Source organism: Aulonocara stuartgranti, assembly GCF_965226115.1.
Source record: "Aulonocara stuartgranti genome assembly, chromosome: 7".
NCBI lineage: Eukaryota > Metazoa > Chordata > Actinopteri > Cichliformes > Cichlidae > Aulonocara > Aulonocara stuartgranti.
Window position 1 is genome coordinate 67,310,917 of NC_138945.1, and position 20,646 is coordinate 67,331,562.

Here is a 20,646-nt window from a genome sequence, read left to right on the forward strand (position 1 = left end):
CTTAAGGTCAAAGGTCACTCTTTCGAGGATGCCAATGTTCACATTTTGGACAGAGAGGACAGATGGTTTGAAAGAGGAGTGAAAGAAGCCATCTATGTCCACTGTGAGCGACCATCTTTGAACAGAGGCGGGGTTTACGACACCAACTCTCTGCCATCTATAATCCAGTTTTGAGATCCCTTCCCAGACGCCTTAACGCCCACTCACATCCTGGACCATCTGACCTCAGGAATTCGCATGATAAGGTGGGGCCAGGTTTCACAATGAACACACCCGAAACTCTGGCTGATTGGGACCCACACCCAGTTTCACACCTTGGCTCAGGCGATTAGAGGATCATCAGGGGGTCCTTTTGTCCCTCTGTGGGGGGAAACTCCCACTAGGTTTATATCTGGGACTCTCCACCATTTGACCTTAGAACTGAAGAAGCTTCTCGGATGAGAGGTGAAACGTCTTCAAGCAACTTAAAGAAGTCCAGACGCTTTTCTTTGCAAGCTCCTTTGACTGTGATGGATAAAAGTAATTTTAAAATTAATCTTTTCACTTCTCAGTGGCTATGTTCTTTCCTGTGAATCCCCTTAATTGCCAAGTCTTGGACTCAAAGCAGTAAAGCAGAATCAGCTGTAGAATTTTTTACATGGGGGGACAAAGGAGGGGCAAGAGGTCTAGGCAGGGTGGCACATGCCTCTTCAGTGAAATATGTGAAAATCCCCTATATGTAAATGGAGTCGACAAAATACCCACAAAAACACAGTAAAACTTTTTATGGTATCATTATGTCTTCTAAGAAAACAAGGATAGTTTTTTGACACAGAAATGTCATTACAAGCTCAGTCATCCAGGTAAGGAAATCCCAGAACGCTGATTCTGTTCATCTGGACATTTTCAGTGGGAGAAACGTTTCGTCATCATCCAGGTGACGTCTTCAGGCTCAGATGACTGCAGGTTTCCCAACCTTATAAACAGGACATTTGCACAATGATTGAAAGCAGCACCACTGACAACAACAGGCTGTGAGGTCAGTTTCTTGCTCATTATTGTCATGACTATTGATCAGCGACCACTGTTCGATGACTATTGATCAATGGCCATGAGCACCATTCACAGAGAGCTGGGGAGTGGCTGCAGTCAAAGCATTGTAAGATGGTGAAAGATGAACCCTTTGCAGCTCTAATCACTGCATCCAAAACACTTTGGATTTGTTGATAAGGTGAGAGATGTCATTATGGAGGCAGATGAAACAATGGTCTTGTATGATGTTACATCTCTCTTCACTTGTGTTCCAGTCACTGTGCTATAAATAACTTGTTGCTCTAAAACAGTGGCTCCCAAACTTTTTTTGCTGGGCCCCCCTTTGTTTTACAAGAAAAATATTGCCCCCCCCCCCCCCAGTGCGCGCACGCACACGGACACGCACAAACACATCCTCCAGCCACACACACCCATCTTTTGCTCCATTGCGGTTTATTTCACACCTCAAACATTTAGTAAACAATTAAACAAATACAAGTAACCTGCAATAAATTACAGGTAGTAAGAGATTAAACTGCTAACTCTCTTACGCTACGTCCGCACGTACACCGGTGTTTTTGAAAACGCAGCTAGGTCCAAGGTTCAAGGTTCTTTATTTGTCACATGCATATACAAGTATAACACACAGTGAAATGTAGCCTGACACGCTCCTCGACATGTGCAAAAAATTTGGGGGGGGGGGGGGGGGGGGGTAGAGGAAGAACATTATATATATATATATAGTATATACATTGGGTGAATGTGCAGTAGTAGCAGCAAGCAGGTGAATTCTGTACATTAATATGAATAGACATCTGACTATTTTACAGGATAGACAATATAAACATATTTAAAATTAAAGGAATTGAAATGTACATTGTGCCTTGGTTTAGTGTCTGGAAGAGTCCTGTCTCAGTCAATTATAGATGATGTGAGAGGGCGGGTGTGTGTGTTTAGGGCACGGATGGCTTGGGGATAGAAGCTCCTCTTGAGTCTCTCTGTCCTTGCCCGGAAGATGCGGAACCTTCTACCAGATTGCAGAAGTTGGAACAGTTTGTTGCCAGGATGGGACGGGTCCTTCAGCTACACGTAAACGACGTTTAGAATCACTGAAAATGGAGATCTTTTAAAACTCCTTTTTTGTGTTTACGTGTGGACGAGGAATACAGAGTTCATCAGGCAAGTCAAAGGTATGTGCCTTTTTTCACGTCACGCTGTGCGCACGTTATTGTTTACATGAGATGAATTGCAAATAGAGACAAAATACTGTTACTGTTAATCTGACTATCTTCAGGTTTTACACGCTTACATACACACAGTTACTCTCCCTCCATTAGAAAGGCAGAGGCGTCACGGTGTGATTATTGTACGTGTAGTTGTTTTTTTTCCTGTGTAATAATATTCAACATTGCTATCAATACATTTTTCAAAAAATGTCTCTATGTGCAAAATGGGTTTAAAAACAAAAACAGCTGTGGGATCCTGTTTGTCCGTGATTTGAACCGAGGGAACAAATCATGGCAGGATCAGCCTGATGTTATTTGTATCTCACTGTAACTTTACTGTATAAAGAGCTAATATCTCCACCCCCTAGGGGGCGGGCCCCACACTTTGGGAAGCTCTGCTCTAAAATATGTGAAACATATGTCAGATGTATCCCTCATGATATCAAGTCATCTTGAGTCACAAACAACATTCCTGTAAGAAGGTACAAGCCGCAATCAGTTTTTGGTAGTGACTTTTATATAGCCTTTATTTACGCAGTTAAAAAAAAATCTCGTTGACATTAAAAATGTCTTTTTAAAGAATAATCTGGGCAAGAGGACAGCAGACATTGCAACAAATATAATAATAGTTCTGTAAACATATTTAAAGTGGACAAAAAGGACCGGATTGGTTATAATGTAAGTACAATAACATAGAGTTACAAAGGTACTTGAAAAACAGGTAATTTATATATTTTATATATAACCCATTTGTAAACCCTGATTACCGAAGTCCACCGAATACCAACATAAGTAAAGATATTACACATATAACAAACACACGGAAACATATGACATCAGTTTTTGGCAGGCGTCACTATAGGCAGAACTTTGTGCCATCAGAAACTGAACTTCTGTCCATAGGATCACTTTTTGGCACAACACCGGGTTAGTGCGTTTTATTTGTTGTACTGTCTCTTTAAGAGACCCGGAAATGATTTCCTGTGTGTGGTAACTGGTCGTGGGTTCCAGACAGCTTAACCTCCCCCCGGTAATGACATCCCATCCCGTGATTTTGGCTTTCCGGAGCAGTGTAAGGTGCTGGCGACACCGGGCTCTTCTCAGAGTGGCTCTGGAGGCCTCAGACGTCCGCTGCAGGCGCCGGTACTCTACACATAGTCGCGGCGGTGTCTCCGGTATGGAGGAGATACTATCGAGGGTCGTTGCACCTTTACCTTCCTACGAAACGAGGGACAAATCCCCGCCCCCACCCGAAACTAACAGCCTGGAGTTCATGTACTTCTACAAAAGTCTCGATAAGGAAGATAAACTTTGTTTCCTAACGAAGCTATCACAAGACTTCGGGGTGGACCACAAAAGTGTTTCGGAGCTCGCACTGAAGCTACTGGACACTCAATTACGGGACTTGGCGACCATTTTGCTAGCTGAAGACAGACTCCGGTACACCTTGACTCCCCGTTATAAACAGCTGTTCAGTCATATAAGCAGAGTCGAGGGGGGAGTGAAGTTTCTTGTGGATCTGCGAGCGGATGTGCTCGAAATAATCTCGTCCAAAGCTAGCGACAGCCCGCACATCAGGGTAATATTCGTTCACATTTCTACGGGTGCTCGCTTGACTCGAGCTCAAGAAATACCTTTCGCGTTTATGTGTTTGACATTGCCAATATAGAGACACTGCATGTGACATAACCTGACAGCATCCAACGGTAGCTACAGTATAGCCGCCTGCACACTGCAGCCTGTGCGCTGCCCCCCCGGTTCATATTTCATCACGGGTTCAGTGCACCTTTGCCCCAGTTAACTCCCCCTTACTAACCATGTGATTAACGAGTCCTTTTTGATTCCTTCTTAGTGTATGATTGTTTAACATATTGATTAGACGGGGGCTTGTTTGGGACAAAAACACTGTCAAGCTCAATTTCAGAGCTTTCTTCAGACTTCCTGCGTGTTCTGGATGGACAGCTCAGCTGATCAGAGCTGTCTTCCACTGTTGTTGGAAATCTCTCGTGTTTAAAAAAGACTTTCAAATGTTTAATTCTATAGCTGAATAAGAACTTCTCTGCCGTAGCTACAAAGGGAAAGAACTGAATATTAATCAGGCATGTAATGAATATTTTGAATGCATCCTTTGAAGACAGTTAAAACGGACTTTAAAGAAAAGGCGGCGGAAAGAAACCCTTAAAGATCCCATTACACCGATCCCATGTTCTTTGCCCACTTATAATGGTACATTTCTGGCAGCGCATTTAACCATAAAGGCAGTCTCACAGGCCTCATCATTCAGGCGTCAATATAATCACACCTTTCAGTTCACACTAGGGTGTAACAGTGCTTATGCACGCTGTAAGTGGTAACAGTGGAATATTTTTAAGTGGGTTTGTCAGCGTGTAGTTCGTGCACTTAGTTTGAGAGTACAGATATAAACACTGTAGAGGTATTCACATCTAAAGCCCCATATTTGATACTAATAGCAATAATAAAATTACCACAAGTGGTTTGATTCTGATATCTGTTCTGTCATTCAGTGTAATGTGCTAGAAAGTCTATCAACTGAACCTTAGTGCTATGTAAACAAATAAAGCAGTTGTGATTTTTTTAACTTACATTTTTTAGAATATTTACATTGTCAGAGTAACATATTCTTCATGATTTTTCCACAGTTACAACATCGGCTTTATCTTTTTCTTATTGTCTGGTCAGGTGTGGAAAAAGTAAAGATGGAAATTCTGTGTGATGACATTTTTATTTCAAACTACAACAATAATCGTATTTAAACATAGAAAATATCAACTTGATCAAAGAGCTTACACATGCTGCTGAACTAAACATAACAGAAACATAAAAAATGATTTTGTTAGTTACAAGTACTGGTAATTGCATACATGCATTGTTTATGTGGCAGTTCCTGCAACTGCAGTATGTTTACAGGATGACTTTTCTGTTGGTTTCATGTCAGCCTCTGACTTGCGTTCCCTTATGCCTGCTGGATCTCAATGTTGGACCCAGACTGATTAGATGTGAAAGTGGAGTTATAAATAACCCACTGGTGTTATGTAAGCATGCTATCATGCTCAAACTGCGTAAACCATGGATTTCATTTACAGGATTCCAAAGACAGAATGTCACATAAGTTTGTGCTCATTTTAAACTTGATGCCAGCAGCAGATTCCAAAACGTTGGGTCAGGCATACGTCTTCAATGAAGAAAGATATTGTCTTGAAGTAAACCTGCATATATCATTCAGCAGTAATGGTATAGATGTAGACCAGTGCCTGCCAGATAAAATTTCAGACCGCAGGCATGCATTTAACTTTAGTCTGTGTTACACAAGCTCAGGCACAGCGTTTTTCTTTCCTGAGTTTGAACTGGTTTTTGTAGTCAGCCATCACAATTAATTGATAGTTTGCAACCCTATTTTTATTTGTTATATTCAGGTTTTGTACCAAACATGATGAAATCTGCAAATTCTTTGCAATTTTATGTTGAGAAAGGTTATTCTAAAATAGCTGAATTGTTTGCCTGTGCAGTCATTCGCAAAGTGGTAAACCTCTCCACATTTTCACTTATGAAAGACGGTCTCTCCGGGACGCCTTTTTAATCCAATCATGTTCCAACAGGTGCTTTTCTTCCTTTAAGATACAGCGTAGCAGTGCTCTCAACTCCAAGTCTTTGAAGGCGCACAAGGTGCTATTTTAAAGAAATCTAGATGGGAATGAAAGTACTGGCACTTTGTGAGTGTACTTCACTATATTTATTAAAGGGCTAAAAGACGGATGCCTTTCAGTAATAAGCCATCACGCTGAGGTACTTTCTTTCACTTCTACTTTTTCTTTATTAAGCATTGCACGTCTTTCCAGCCTTTATATAAGTTCCACTTTTTCTTTTATAAGTTTGGCTTGCTGGCATCAAGCTCAGAATGAGCAAATCTTTCTCAGTCTCAACATTTGATAAAACCTCATTAACATCTCTGTTTAGTTTTGTGTTAAAAACCCACATTTTTCTTTATGTAGCTCATGAAAATGATTTCCCCCCCGATTCTCCAACATACTACATAAAAAGGAAGCTGCTGATCTGTAAAATTCTTGTGCTGAAATATGTGAATCAAAATTAGAAAACCACAATCAAAAGCTATTATAGTTCAACTAAAATGTCTTTTTCTGGTATCATAAGCAGCTATTTTATGAAAGCCTACTTTAGTCATCTTCAGCTTCTACGTTTTGCTTTGGAAAGCACTGAAAGTGCATATGCCTTTGACCTTGCAATCATGTGTTTTCATGTGTTAAGTGCTACTGGCTGATATGTTTTTTAAAGACCCCGATTGCACCGTTCCTGCTCTAACGTGGTTCAGATGTGCTTAATCTCAATAACCCAGGACCACTGAGAGCCTGTGTAGCTTAAAAAGGTCTAAGTTGCCAACAGAGTACCGACTTCTTCTCAGCACTGTATCTGGTCTTGTTGGTGCCTCGTAATCTTTGCTTGTTGTTACCGCCTGCATTGATTGAGCTAAAAAATGAGAAAAGGTCACAGCCTACGTGAAGCTTTTTGTACCTGCGTTGAAGGTATGTGCATACCAAGGGAGACCTTGCAATCAGAATATGGTAATGACTGTAGAACTACAGTACAGCATACAAGGCTTGGGTACATTCACTTTTTAAATGTACCCAAGACCGAGTCGCTGTGTTTCTCTTTCATTTAGATTAGTTGGATTTGCATATTGATTTTTGATGTTCCCTCTCACCTTTTTGCTTCAGGCCCTTTCATTTGTGTTGCCCCAAACTGCAACTGGAAGATGTTAGGACCAGTCATGGGAACAACGGCGTTACAAGTAATGGCGTTACTTTTTGCAGTAACGAGTAATCTAACTAATTACTGTTCCTATCGTTACAACGCCGTTACCGTTACTAACGAGAAAATGCGGTCGTGTTACTATTTTTCAACAAGCAGACGGGTGAAGCTGTGTTCAGCTTACTGCATCTTATATCAGCTGCAGGAAGTAGCTGTAAGTAATCTGGGCGCTGCAGCTTTAAGCAGCTTCGCGCTCCCGCGGGCGGTGATCACTTTCTGCCCGACGATCACTTTTTGGCACAACACCTGGAGCTCAGGGGGCAAAACAATTGCATGAGTGCTGCTGTTTGACTGAGGAAGAATAAAGTAGTCGTGGTAAGCCAATCACATGGCCACTTAAAGACAAAGCAACAAGGTGCCTCTCGAGACCTCTCTGCTTATGAGCAACAAATAAAAAAACAAAACAAAAAACAGCCCTTTGGTGTTGGTGGAAAAATGCACCATGTCGACCAATCAAGAAATGATATGGAAACATGACGTTTGGTTGTTTAGGAAGAGGCGGAAGTTTTAGGAGTGACAGTGAGAGAGAGAGAGAGAGAGAGAGCGAGTTTTGAGATGTGAGAGATTTGTGACGTTTAGCGTGTTTGGAGTGTGTAGTTAATGTGTTGTCTTGTGTAGTTAGTGTGTAGTGTTGTGGATAGTTTTGTGTTGTGTGTCAGAACAATGAGGCGACTGCTGTCTCCAGGAAGAAACAGGAGTGACACACCTGCTGCTGTCAGACCTGCAGGTATCAGGCTGTGATGTTTCCTTTATAGTGGACAGAAATTATGTTTTTGGAGTGGCACAAACAATTTGTGGCATCTTATTGAAAAAGGAATAAAAGGTAAATGGCTGCAAATAACATTGTTATTTGCAAAACTTGTACATAGGTTGTACATAGATTTTAAAATTGACAATTTATATTTGCATTTAAAGTTATGAAATATGATTCATTAAACATGTTTGTGGTTGTTACAGTAAAAAATCCACCTTTTCTACTCGGATTTTATGTTTTTTGTCTGATTTTTAGATCAATACAGTCTGTCAAAATGAAAACATGACTGTAAATTCAGACACGTGAGGTTGTGCTGAAAACAATGATAAACAAGGCAAAGGAAATAGTTTTTAAAGGTGAAATGTGGAGGGAAAATCAAACGTAGTGAAAAATGGCCAATTATACCCTGGAGCCCAGGGGGTTAAACGTTTTTTTTAAAGTAACGTAATAGTTAATTTTCAAGTAATTAATGACTTTTTCAAAGTAACTTGCCCAACACTGGTTAGGACATGTCAAGGATATCGTGTTAGTTGGCTCCCTGGGGGTGCACGTGTCAGCGGGACTATTTTTTCCCCTTCAACGCACAAGCTTACAAATGGCACGCGCCCTGCTGGAGCAAAGGTACTGGCAGGCTCTGACTGACCTTTGAAACACTTGGACAGTCAGTGGTCATCTGGCCTTGTGCAGGCAGCTCATGCTGGCTCACTGTATAGTCACAAAATAACTCCAGCTCGAGGTAGAGAGGCTGCTTGTAGCAGAGGCTGTATCACCTTACAGCATCCGCTCTCGGCTGCATTGATACGGCTCCGGTGTCAAAAGTGTCGCTTCATTTTCTTTTTAATGGGTTGCAGGATTTTCTTTTTTACCCCTTCCCTTTCTTTCTGCCATCCCTCTCTCCCTCTCTCCTAACTCGAGGCCTTGAGTGATGCACTCTTCCATTTCTAAAGACTCCATCTTCTGCTGGGTCAATGGAATACACATCCCAGTTTGACCTCTCTTTTGTGTGGGTGAAAATTGGCCGCCCAAGCCAGCGGCTGCTATTCCCTCACGGCGTTGTTGATGTGCGTATCAGCTATCGTAGATTATTTCCCTTCTGGCAGCTTGTGAAGTCTGAGGAACACATATATACTATGAAATAAGTCGAAATTGAAGTTTTGCTAAAATTGTATTTCAGGGTTACTTTTGATTTGCTCTTTGCTCAACAGAATCTTCTAGTCTGAAACTTCTCAACCGTACAGCTGAATAATGCGGGGCATGATGCTTATATGTGGGGATGAATTTCAAATGCTGTTAGCTTTGGATTCGATCGCTGCTCGTGGAGAATTTCAGCCACTGGCTTTTACACCGTGACTGTAGTTGTGCTTGTTTGTATTAGCTTTTATTATGATTGACAAGCTGTCATTAAAGTAAGCCTGAAGAGAAGCCATCCTATGAAACAGCCAATATAAGCTCTATTTATGTGCCTGAGTGTGTGCACCTTGTGAGCTTGTTTGTGTGTTTGCAAGAGATTTGCTTTAAATGAAGTCTGACCTTTGTTGGAGGACAGGCCTGCTTTCAAATGGCAAGTTGCTTATTGAAGTGCCCCTTCTACGCTTATTGCAAGCTCGAACAAATCACTATTCATAATGTGAAAACATTCAAACTGTATACCGACGCCCAGGCACAGTGTCCAAGATGTGGCCATGAATTGTTCATCGCCACAGACAAACTTCAGCTGCTGCGCTGCTCTACTTTGTGAGTTTCTAATAAAACAGGTCACAGGGTTGTATTTATCCAGTTCTTAATAGGAATAGAAAAGACAGTATTTTATTTTCCACTTCCAGCTTTTCACTGCAACAGTGAAATGACATTTAGTTAGTGCTTGCATTACTCAATATTGTGGATGACCTTCTTTTTCTTGTACTATATTTACTTGACAGAGCAGCTGCTGAGCTGCTCTCTGAAACAGAAAGAATGTGGCGAATGTTTCAATTATCAGCTGGATGTGGCTGTTACAGCTAAACGCTCCCCTTTTTCTCCCACAGGACCTGAATGGTGCGCTGAAGAGCTTGCTGTCTGAGTGGTTCTCTGTAGGTCTGCTGCGACTCGAGAGAATCACCTGGCAGTCCCCCTGCGAGATCCTGCAGAAGATCAGCCAGTAAGGGCATCACTGCGACCCAGTGTTGTTCCTCATCTTTAACTGTAGAATCGCATCGCAGGCTGTTTTTTCTTCTTCCCTGAAGCACATTAGACAGCACAGTTTTAAAAATGACTGTTTACTTAACCCCTCCTCTGTAACCATAGGGACAGCGGGCTTGTCCACGTGTTTAAATGAACTTCATGAGCATTTAAACACGTGGACAGGGCTGCTGTAGCATGACAGAGGGAGGTAAAAACACACACATGCACCTGCTTGCACACACAAGTTTGAAGTACTTGTTGGGAGAAGGTGCTACAGCTGATTAATGTATTTAAAGCAGCCCAACTAGCTGTGCATTTCTCTCTTTTATCTTTACCTAAAGATTCAGCTACAGGTTTTGGAAATGATTAGTATTAGAATATAACTGTAGCTTTACTCCAGGCTCTAGGGGGAGTCATTTCACTTCCTATTCCCACTGTACAGAAATCAGGTGCACTTTAGAAGGCGGGTAAACAAGGTAGCAGGTGAGACAGTCCTCAAAATATTGCAGTGAAATTAGCTAAATGGTAAATGGCCTGTATTTATATAGCGCTTTACTAGTCCCTAAGGACCCCAAAGCGCTTTACATATCCAGTCATCCACCCATTCACACACACATTCACACACTGGTGATGGCAGCTACATTGTAGCCACAGCCACACTGGGGCGCACTGACAGAGGCGAGGCTGCCGGACACTGGCGCCACCGGGCCCTCTGACCACCACCAGTAGGCAACAGGTGAAGTGTCTTGCCCAAGGACACAACGACCGAGACTGTCCAAGCCGGGGCTCGAACCAGCAACCTTCTGACTACAAGGCGAACTCCCAACTCTTGAGCCACGATTGCAACATAGTTTATATAGAATAGAATAGAATTCAACTTTATTGTCATTGCACATGCACAGGTACAGGGCAACGAAATGCAGTTTGCATCCATCCAGAAGTGCTTAGTGATATAGATATATTACAATATATATTAGCAATAATATAGATATGTAAGTATATTACAGAAATGGGTCTATTATGTTATAATGTACACGGTATGAAGTATGTTGTGAATATTCTATAACTATAAGTTATAGAATATAACTTATAGTTATAGAATATAACTATAAGTTATATTCTATAACTATAAGTTATAGAATATAACTTATAGTTATATTCTATAACTATAAGTTATAGAATATAACTTATAGTTATATTCTATGTGGGCTGTAGTAAGTACAAGCTATGTACAGGATATGAACAGGATATAAATATGAAAAACTATACAGAATATGAAATAAATAACTTTACAGAATCTGAGATATACAGTTATACAGAAATGGGAACTATGCAAGTTGTAAACAGTTGTAGGGTTAAAAATTATTGAATGTACAGAATGATTATTTACACAGAGCTATACAGTAGTGCAGTTAAGATAAGTGAGGGTGTAGATAGTTTCTACAGAGGCTATATAAAGTGCTGGTGGTTGTGAGTGGTGGTTCAGTCCATGTTATTATTGTGTTTGAGGGTACAGTTGTCCATTGTGTGTGTGTATGTTCAGTCCATGAGTTTAACGTGGGTCAGATGTCAGGAGGCAGAGTTCAGGAGTCTGACAGCTGTGGGGAAGAAGCTGTTCCGGTACCTGGTGGTCTTAGTCCGGAGGCTCCTGTGGCGCCTCCCAGAGGGCAGGAGGGTGAAGAGTCTATGTGATGGGTGACTGGGGTCTTTGATGATTTTCCCAGCCCTTTTCAGACACCGCTTCCTGTAGATGTCTTTTATGGCAGGAAGTGGTGCTCCGGCGATGCGCTGGGCAGTTTTCACGACCCTGTGCAACGCCTTCCGGTCCGAGGCAGAGCAGTTCCCGTACCAGACTGTTATACAGTTGGTCAGGATGCTCTCGATGGTGCAACGATGGAAGTTCGATATAATCAACGATATACTCTAATATAATATAAATAGGAGCCCTATTAAGCGCCCCATGTGAAGCTATTGCTATAAAGATCTTTCACAGCAGCCAGTTTGATGTAAAAGTTTGCAAACACAAATGTTAGTAATCACTTTAATTAAAACTTTGTAACGCCTGTATTTAGCTTTATATTAATTTGGCTATTTTATGTTAGAATAGCAGAAAAAGAAGGTCTTTTGCAAACCGTTGCAATTAAAAACGTAATATTTGAAATTGAGTAACACAACACTTTTATCTTTGAATGAAAAATGAGGAAAATGTCATTCAAAGCTAACTGGCTCGACGCAGCTAATCAGACCCACTTGTGGTGGTTCTTTGAGCCGCCCGAATGAGACGCCGCTTTTGTCGACCTCCGTCTGAGCTGAAGGATCCTGTGCTGCAAAAAGGACACTGAGTTTTTTTAAGCTGCTGTGATTATTTAAGCTGGAGGCGTGTAACTAATAACATTTCATATCGGTAACCAAGGACTTTGGAGCTAACCATGAGCCTGCCTTCTCCCAGGTATGAGGCAGTGCACCCTGTAAGAAACTGGACCGACCTGAAGCGCAGAGTGGGACCGTACCGACGCTGCTATGCCTTCACCCATGCTGCCATGCCGGGAGAGCCCTTGGTTGTACTCCACGTGGCTCTGACTGAAGACATCTCTGATAACATACAGGTTAGACTCAGTAGCCGGAGGCTGCTGTAACGGTTTGTGTCCCTTTATTAAAGCGTAGAAGACAGTTACACGTCTGGGATTTACTGTGTCGGTCCTCCTGTCACGTGACCAGTATGAAGAAACATCACGGCCAAGGCCTTGTAACTGCACATTCCTGTTTAAACAAAGCTTTATGCTCAGCAATCGCTTCTTTTTGTTTTTGTGCGAGCTAAAGGCGGTTTTCACAACACTGAAATCCAAGAATATTTCACAGTGTAAAATTGTGCAATGATTTCCACAGTTCTGCCCCAGCGGCTCTCAAATAGTTGTAGTGAAACTTGCCCTGACAGCAGCTCAGCAGCTAAGAACACTGAAAATGGGTTTACAGCTGCATGAGTAGTGCAGGATTTGTCTTCCTTACTCCAGCCTAAAGAAAAAATGATCTTCTCTCTTTCTTTTTTCTCAGAGTATTGTTCGTGAGTTTGCCACCCTGGACTCAGACGAAGACGTGAATAAGATCAATTCAGCTATCTTCTACTCGATCTCTTCAACACAAGCTGGCCTGCAAGGGGTGGAACTGGGCAATGTCCTCATCAAGAGGGTGGTGCGTGAATTGCAGGTAAGCGAATGTGGGCTGCAAGTGCTTATTAGGGGTGCAACGATACTCGTATCGATATTGAACCGTTCGATACAGAGCTTTCGGTTCGGTACGCATATGTATCGAACAATACAACATTTGTAATTTATTTTTATCAACTTTCCTTCTGACGATGCTGTCTGTGTTGAGCGCTCAGTGGATCTGTGCTCGACAGTGCAGCCTAGGCAGAGTAGTCGAACGCAGATTCACTGAGCGCAGCGCAAGCTAGCGAGACAGAAGCTAAGCTCGTTGCAACATAGCAAACTGAACCTCCCCCACCCTCATTCAGATCTGGCCTTTGGAACTATTTTGGTTTTCATGTGACGTATGACCCTGAAGGTAAGCGCGTCATGGACAAAGTAAAACAGTATGTCGGATGTGCCACGCAATGCTCAATTACATGGGTGGGAGCTAGTGTGTTAGCGCAGTTAGCTCGTTAACGTGTTGGCCGTCCAGCCCCACGCACGGGGCGATCCGCGGTAGCTCGTTAACGGAGATTTTCCGTGTTGTGGCGTTAACGTCATTTCAGATTAACGCTGACAGCACTAGTGGGAACACAACGAGTATGACTGCACATTTACTCCGACATCATCCTAGTGCAAAGACAAGTGGAAGCAGACAAAAACAACAAGCAGCATGCTACAAACTTTACCCGAGTCATTTAGACAGCTGTTAGCACAGGATTCTCCTTATGGGGACCTGATATGTTTAATATGCTGCTGAGAATATAGCCCAGAAGAAGCTATAGTATAGCTTTTATTTTGGAAAGAGACGTTTCTCTGTAATAAACTCTCTTTTCCAAAGATGAGCGATTTCTCCATCAGATTAATTTTTTTATTACTTTGTTGTTTCAGCAACATTAAATTTAAAAACTGTACTTTTGAGTTAAAATATATATTTATAATTTTAATAAATGACAAATTAAAAAGGCATGAACATTTTTTTTGTATCGAAAAAAATATCGAACCGTGACACCAAAGTATCGAACCGAACCGTGAATTTTGTGTATCGTTGCACCCCTAGTGCTTATATACAACAAACAATCACATTTTCACATTTTTAGCCTGACAGAGTTTACCTTGGCTCAGTTGCAGCTACTAGAACTTGAATTGTCTTTGAGGATATGATCGAATTATTTGGAAATGCCTCAGTGTTCCCGTTGATGGGATGAGAGCAAAACATTTTTGGTTAATTCTGCTAATTAAATTGCCGGTACCTGTTTAAAATACCGATGACATTCCAGATAAGTGTCAATGAAAGAGATGCAGCAAGGTTAAGTAAACATGTGTTATCTAAATATAACCAGGATGTAGCGAGGCACATCAGTGACGCTTCTCAACCTTTCCATTACAGCTAGATAATAACGCCTTATCGTGAACGCACACATGGCACAGAGCTCCTCCCTTTCTTCAGGTGTTGTCCAGCTGACCTACTTTCTTACATTTAGCATCCTTTTTTTTATTCTTAGTGCTGAATCATAAATCTCCCACTTGCAATAGCGCCTGAATGCATGTATACATAAAGAGAGAAGTACTCAGCTGACAGGCAGTACTAACATCTCATCCATCCCTCTCAATAAGCACAGAAGAGCTCTTTGTGTTGGACCACTCTAGCTCGCACTTGTTAAACGATTGGAACACTGAATGGAAGATCAAAAGCTTCTCTCATCAACAGCTGGGAAATAGCTTTTCATAGCGTATCCTCATAAAAAAAGAAAATCAGGTTTAAAGTGTTTTCATTTTATTTATCCATACAAAGTGACTGTTTTGATGTCTGTAAGTGGTTTGCTTATTGTCATTGTTATTAATGGAAGCATACGGTTGAGTGAGCAGCGCAGATATGGTTTTGTGTTTTCTGCGTCGGCAGTAAGGCTTTGGGTGTCGCACGTCACCGATGTTATATTGCATTGTTTTGTAGAAGCCTTAAAGATGCGGATTCTGCATTCGTGAAGGCGTGTAAGAGAAATGAGACTTTAATAAAGTAAAGAAACAAAAGAAACGAAAGAAACAGGAACTGGAACAAAATAAATAACGGTACATCAGAATCAGAATCAGAATACTTTATTGATCCCTGGGGGAAATTATTTTTTGTTACAGTGCTCCATTTTAAACCAACATTAAGACAAGACAGACAATACACTAACTAAGAATAGTACAATATATACATATATATACATACATACATACATAAGTCACTTATAAATAAATATTTGGAAAAGAAACATGTGTAGCTGTAGCAGCAAACAGTGTGTTAAGTGGATGCGTTGTACAGGGAGCCACAGGCAGGAATGATTTCCTGTGTCGTTCAGTGGTGCTTTTCGGTAATCTCAGTCTCTCACTGAACGAGCTCCTGTGACTGACCAACATGTCATGGAGTGGGTGGGAGGTGTTATCCAACATTGTCTTTATCTTGGACAGCATCCGCCTCTCCGACACCACCTTGAGGGAGTCCAGCTCCATCCCCACAACATTGCTGGCCTTACGGATTAGTTTATTAAGTCTGTTGGCATCTGCGACCCTCAGCCTGCTCCCCCAGCATGCAACAGCATAGAGGATCGCACTGGCCACCACAGACTCATAGAAAATCCTCAGCATTTTCTGGCAGATGTTGAAGGACCTCAGTCGCCTCAAAAAATAGAGACGACTCTGGCCCTTCCTGTAAAGTGCTGTGGTGTTTTTAGCCCAGTCCAGTTTATTGTCAATGTGTACTCCAAGGTATTTATAGTCCTCACAGACTCTTTCACTTCCTCTGACTTGTGCTGTTATAGCTCTTCCAGCCTCCTAATGCAGATTTCTGTCTCCTTTCTATCTGCAAAGAGAAAGTAGCTTAACAGTTGTGAGACACCTGTCTCTGTCCTTTCATCTCCTCTTGACCACTTTTCCTGCTGCTATTAGTTATAAATGTCTACCTGGAAGTGCTGGTCTGACTATTTGCACGCATGCATACGAGCAGATATGCAGGCCTTCAGGTCAGGAGGTGGTTTTTTGGTCTTCACAGGGTTGTGCACACGAAAGTTGATTAGCAAAATGATACTGCTTATTGACCTTCTACTGTAAATACGGGAGCTGAGATGGTGGCTGTGTGGTCTGTGTGGGGGCTTTTTTGACTCAGCACCCACCCTGGCAGTCGGATACAGTCCCTCCTCCTGGAGGAAAAATCTAAACTTGACACGCTGGAGGATGTCCAGCCACTGTGGCAGAAGTGTAAGTGAAAGTGGTCTGAACGGGACTCACACTAAGCAATCTTAAAGATCTTGAGCTTTGGAATCGTTCCAGAGCAACGAAGCAACGTTGAAGAAGAGAGCTGGCAGTTTAAATGAGGAAATAACTGCTTGTATGTTTATAGCAGTGAACTACTATAGATGTATACATCTTTGCCTGCCTGTATACTCTATTAAACATACTGAACAATAACAGATCAAGCATTATTAGAAAGAACAGGTGGAAGTTAGCAGGTGGGTGTGAACTGTAACAGACAACAGATCAGACAGAGCGAAAAAAGTTCCAAATTATTTCTAAATCCATTTTCATGCAGACAGATAGGGGTTACAGTGACACTAGTTACAGTGTCACTGTAACTAGTTATCTCATAACTGTTCGATATAACGATATATATAAAAACGTCTATCGTTTGTTTCGTGGTGTCACAAAATAAACTGTTTATGGTAATATTTTTTCATGGTTTTGATGGTGACTGTAGTGGCTATATTCATTTATTAAAGTTCTCTCTTTCTCTTATATTTAATAGAACCACACTGCGGACAGACAAGCGCCTGATTTTATGCGTTGTCGTTAGCAACAACGACGGTAACACCATCGCGTATCCGCTTGTTTATTTTCCACATAAACCTTTCACAATAAAGCTCAAGATCCTGTTGAGACTTTTCAAAATAAACTGAATCCCATGAACGAGTATGCAGAGTGTTTACGGATGAGAAGCAAAAAAAGGGCCTCAGGTGCTAAAAAATAAACCTTAGACTCAAACGTTAGAACAGGCTTTTCCCCCAGCAGGCCGTGTAATAAATACTCACAAAGAAAACGGCGGCTGTTACAACTTATGTCTAAAAATATATCGTTTCATCCATCCATCCTTCCGCTTATCCTTGTCAGGGTCGTGGGTGGCACAATTGGCTAATTATGCTATTTATCTTGCTGTTTAATAATGTATACAGCAAAAATTATAATTAACTAAGTAAAATTTAATATCAGTACATACATACTGCCCTCCTGAGCTAATTTAAGCTTTTAGCTCTAGCTGTCTTTAGCTTTAGGGATTTTATTTATCATCATGATAATATCAACTGCTTCATATACCAAATACTTTATAAACTAAGTCTCTACAAAATGTATTTAAAAGTGATTTAAAAGAAGGCACAGATTCAGCACTCCTTATCTCCTCAGGCAGGTCATGAAAAAGCTGAGTAGCCCTGGTGGCAAAAGCACGGTTGGATTTAAGCCGCTGCCTTAAAACAGCCAGAAAAGCTCTAACTGAGGAGTTGAAAGCTGCAGACGGGCTCTTATGGGGTTAATATTTCTGCCACGTAGCTCGGGGCCAGACCTAGATGTGTTTTAGAAGTGCAAAGCAAAATCTCAAAATGAATTCTGAAAACTTACGGAGGGCCGGCGGAGAGAAGCCCGAGTGAGGGTTTGTCAGGTCGTCTCCTAAAACTAGGAGGAGTCTTTACTCTGGTGTATTGAAATTTTTGCTTCATGGCAGAAAAGAGGGAGAAAAACCACAAACGTGTGTTTGCCTGTTCAGGGCAGAGCGTGAAAGCACTGGTTTCATCTGCACGTGGTTCCTCGACCAGAGTCGGTGTTTCCAACATGCTATAAAAGGCTTTAACATAGAATGATATTTCAGGGAGGCAGAATGTATTCTTCTGTTTGGTTCAAGAAATCTTCTGGACAGTTTTCCATGAATGGGAATCGTACCCGTGACCCTGACGAGTGACTGCAGTGCTTTACTTCAAAGCCAGCTGTGGCAGAGGTTTCTCAGCTTGGCTTCTTTAGCGTTTGTAAAGGTGAAGAGAGGAGCGGCGTAGCACAGAGGGAGCACTCTGATGACTGATAGATGACAGAGGGGAAAAGAAAAGGTCACCGTGGTGATTTAAGGTAAAGAGGACGCCCTGCTTGTCTTTGTAGATTGGACCCTGGAGCGTAGTTCTGGCACCGCTCCATCCTTTCTTCTATATTCTATCCTCCCAGTTTCTTTTTCCTCCTTTCTTACTGTTTCTGTCCTGATTCGGGTACCTTCCTGTTCTGTAAACACTGCCCACTCCTAACAGGCAGTAGTTAAAAGTAGAGGTTAGAATAAGGAAGTGCAAAGAAGTACAAAGGCAGCAGGACGCTGAGAGTGAGAAGGTTGGCTTTTAGTGTAAAAGGGGCCGAGGGGGTCGAGATCAAGGGAGGAATAGAAACAATGTTGCAGAACAAGGCACACAGACAGCGACGTGTCCCTCCAGGGTTTGTCTGACACTTTCATCGGCAGCCTTTCACTTCTCTGCCTGCCACATTTGCTCCGTCACTTATCAACCTAGACGCCGAAGCGCGAAGATGGGCCGGGGAGGGGAGGGGGAGCGTTTTTGTGAAAGTAGAGAGGTAGTGGGGTGGAAGAGGACTTGTGAGATGGGTGAGTGGGTGGGTGACTGGTTCGTGTGTGGGCAGACAACAGGAGGCAGAGACACGCGGGGGCGGCTGTTGAAAGAAAAGGACAGGTATTAAAGGTGCAAGGGACAGAGGATAAGAGGGAGGTAAGGACAGAGAGGGTCATCCATCTCCATCAGGAGGGCAGGATCATGAAGCAGAGGAGCTGATTTGCAGTGCTGTCCCTCTCTGAGGAGCTAAAGGCCCGAGCAGCTGCCTGGGAACAAACATTTCTTTTGGTGGGTGTTTTGATGCTGAGGTGAGTGTTCATCACTCCTTTTTCCACTGCTGTAAAACTGGTGACCTTTACATTGTAGTAAAGATAAGATCTGTGCTGCCTCGTACGTGGTCTCTCTGTTTCCTCTTTGCATCCCCAGTTTGGATTTTCAAATGATCTTTTTTCTTCTTTCCGCCTGTTTGGAAAAGTTGAGGCTATTTTACGGCTTTTACTGCATTAATGCACATGATTGTACATACTGTAAAAACAGTGCTGCAGCCTGAAATGCACAGGCCTTTTTGAATGAATGAAATTCGACTGGATGTAAATAGGTCATGGGTATAACTCTGTGCCTCTCTTCTGCCTTCCAGAGCGAGTTCCCTGTCATGGCCCAGTTCTCCAGCCTGTCACCCATTCCAGGCTTCTCCGCTTGGCTTCAAGGCCTGCTCAGCCAGTGCAGGAAGGAGGGCCGTGCATTTGATCTGCTCTCTGAGGAAGAGTGGAAGGAGATACAACATGCCACCGATTCGACCCCGGGGACCCCGACCGTGGATTCCCTTCGCAAGCTCCTCAGCTCTAACGAGTGGATGCGTTCAGAGAGACTGTGCGGAGTCCTGGAGCCTGTTCTGATGCGTCTGTGCGCCTGGTACCTGTACGGGGAGAAGCGGCGCGGCTATGCTCTCAATCCAGTGGCTAACTTCCACCTGCAAAATGGCGCTACAATGTGGCGGCTCAACTGGCGTGCCGACACCAGCCCCAGGGGTGTGGCCAACTCCTGCGGCATCATGGTGAACTATCGTTACTTCCTGAACGAGACGTCTAAAAACAGCGCGCGTTACCTTCAGAATAAGGTCATCGCAGCGTCAGATCAGGTGCTCGGCTTCGTGTCCCAGTTTCAGAAGGCCAGCAAACTGTGATTAAGCGATGGGGACACGCCCACCCGTTCTGTTGTTCTGCTGTTTCGGTCGATTATATATTTGTGAGAATTTCATTTAAATCCGTCCTCGATACTTGGCGTGTTTAATAAATGTTCAAAGACCAGCAGCTCCAGAAGAACCGCTGAGCGGATGTTAGTCGATATTATGTTTTGAATTGAAATGAGAGCATTTCTCACGTGACGTAACTCTCGCCATCTGCTGTTTGCCTCATTAGATTTCTGGCCTGTTTGATATTGTGTGTAAGTGATTCCCAGGACAGACTGCAGCTAATGAAGCACGAGGCATCCATCACTGCTGTAACATGTTCTTGGATAAGACTCTGTGTAAAGTGCGAGCAACGAGGGAGCGCAGCTACTGGAATAAATGATGTTTGGATTCTTTCATTTGGCTGAACTGTCGTGTTGCAAATATGTCAAAGGATGGGGTAGAAATAGATTTTGTCTCTTATTCTTCTTGCGCTTGGGTTTATCTACACCTGCTGCTTATTCCCACTAAAGCTCAACACACAACGACATGAAATCACAGACTGGAAATATTATTTCACATTAAATAACACTAAAAAAAATTAGATTTGTTTTGCGCGTTTGTTACAACTGCTTATATTTTCCAGTTGACTGTGCTCGCTTTAACC

General features: G+C 42.5%; 1 protein-coding gene across 1 annotated transcript; it reads left to right on the forward strand.

Moving 5' to 3' along the window:
- Nucleotides 1-2,881: 2,881 nt before the first annotated feature.
- mlycd (malonyl-CoA decarboxylase) lies at nucleotides 2,882-20,398 on the forward strand. The gene is made up of 5 exons (XM_082539359.1): nucleotides 2,882-3,816; nucleotides 9,861-9,973; nucleotides 12,446-12,602; nucleotides 13,048-13,200; nucleotides 19,449-20,398. The coding sequence occupies exons 1-5, from the start codon at nucleotides 3,271-3,273 to the stop codon at nucleotides 19,992-19,994; spliced, it is 1,515 nt and encodes a 504-aa protein (XP_082395485.1). The 5' UTR covers nucleotides 2,882-3,270; the 3' UTR covers nucleotides 19,995-20,398.
- The last annotated feature ends 248 nt before the right edge of the window (nucleotides 20,399-20,646 follow it).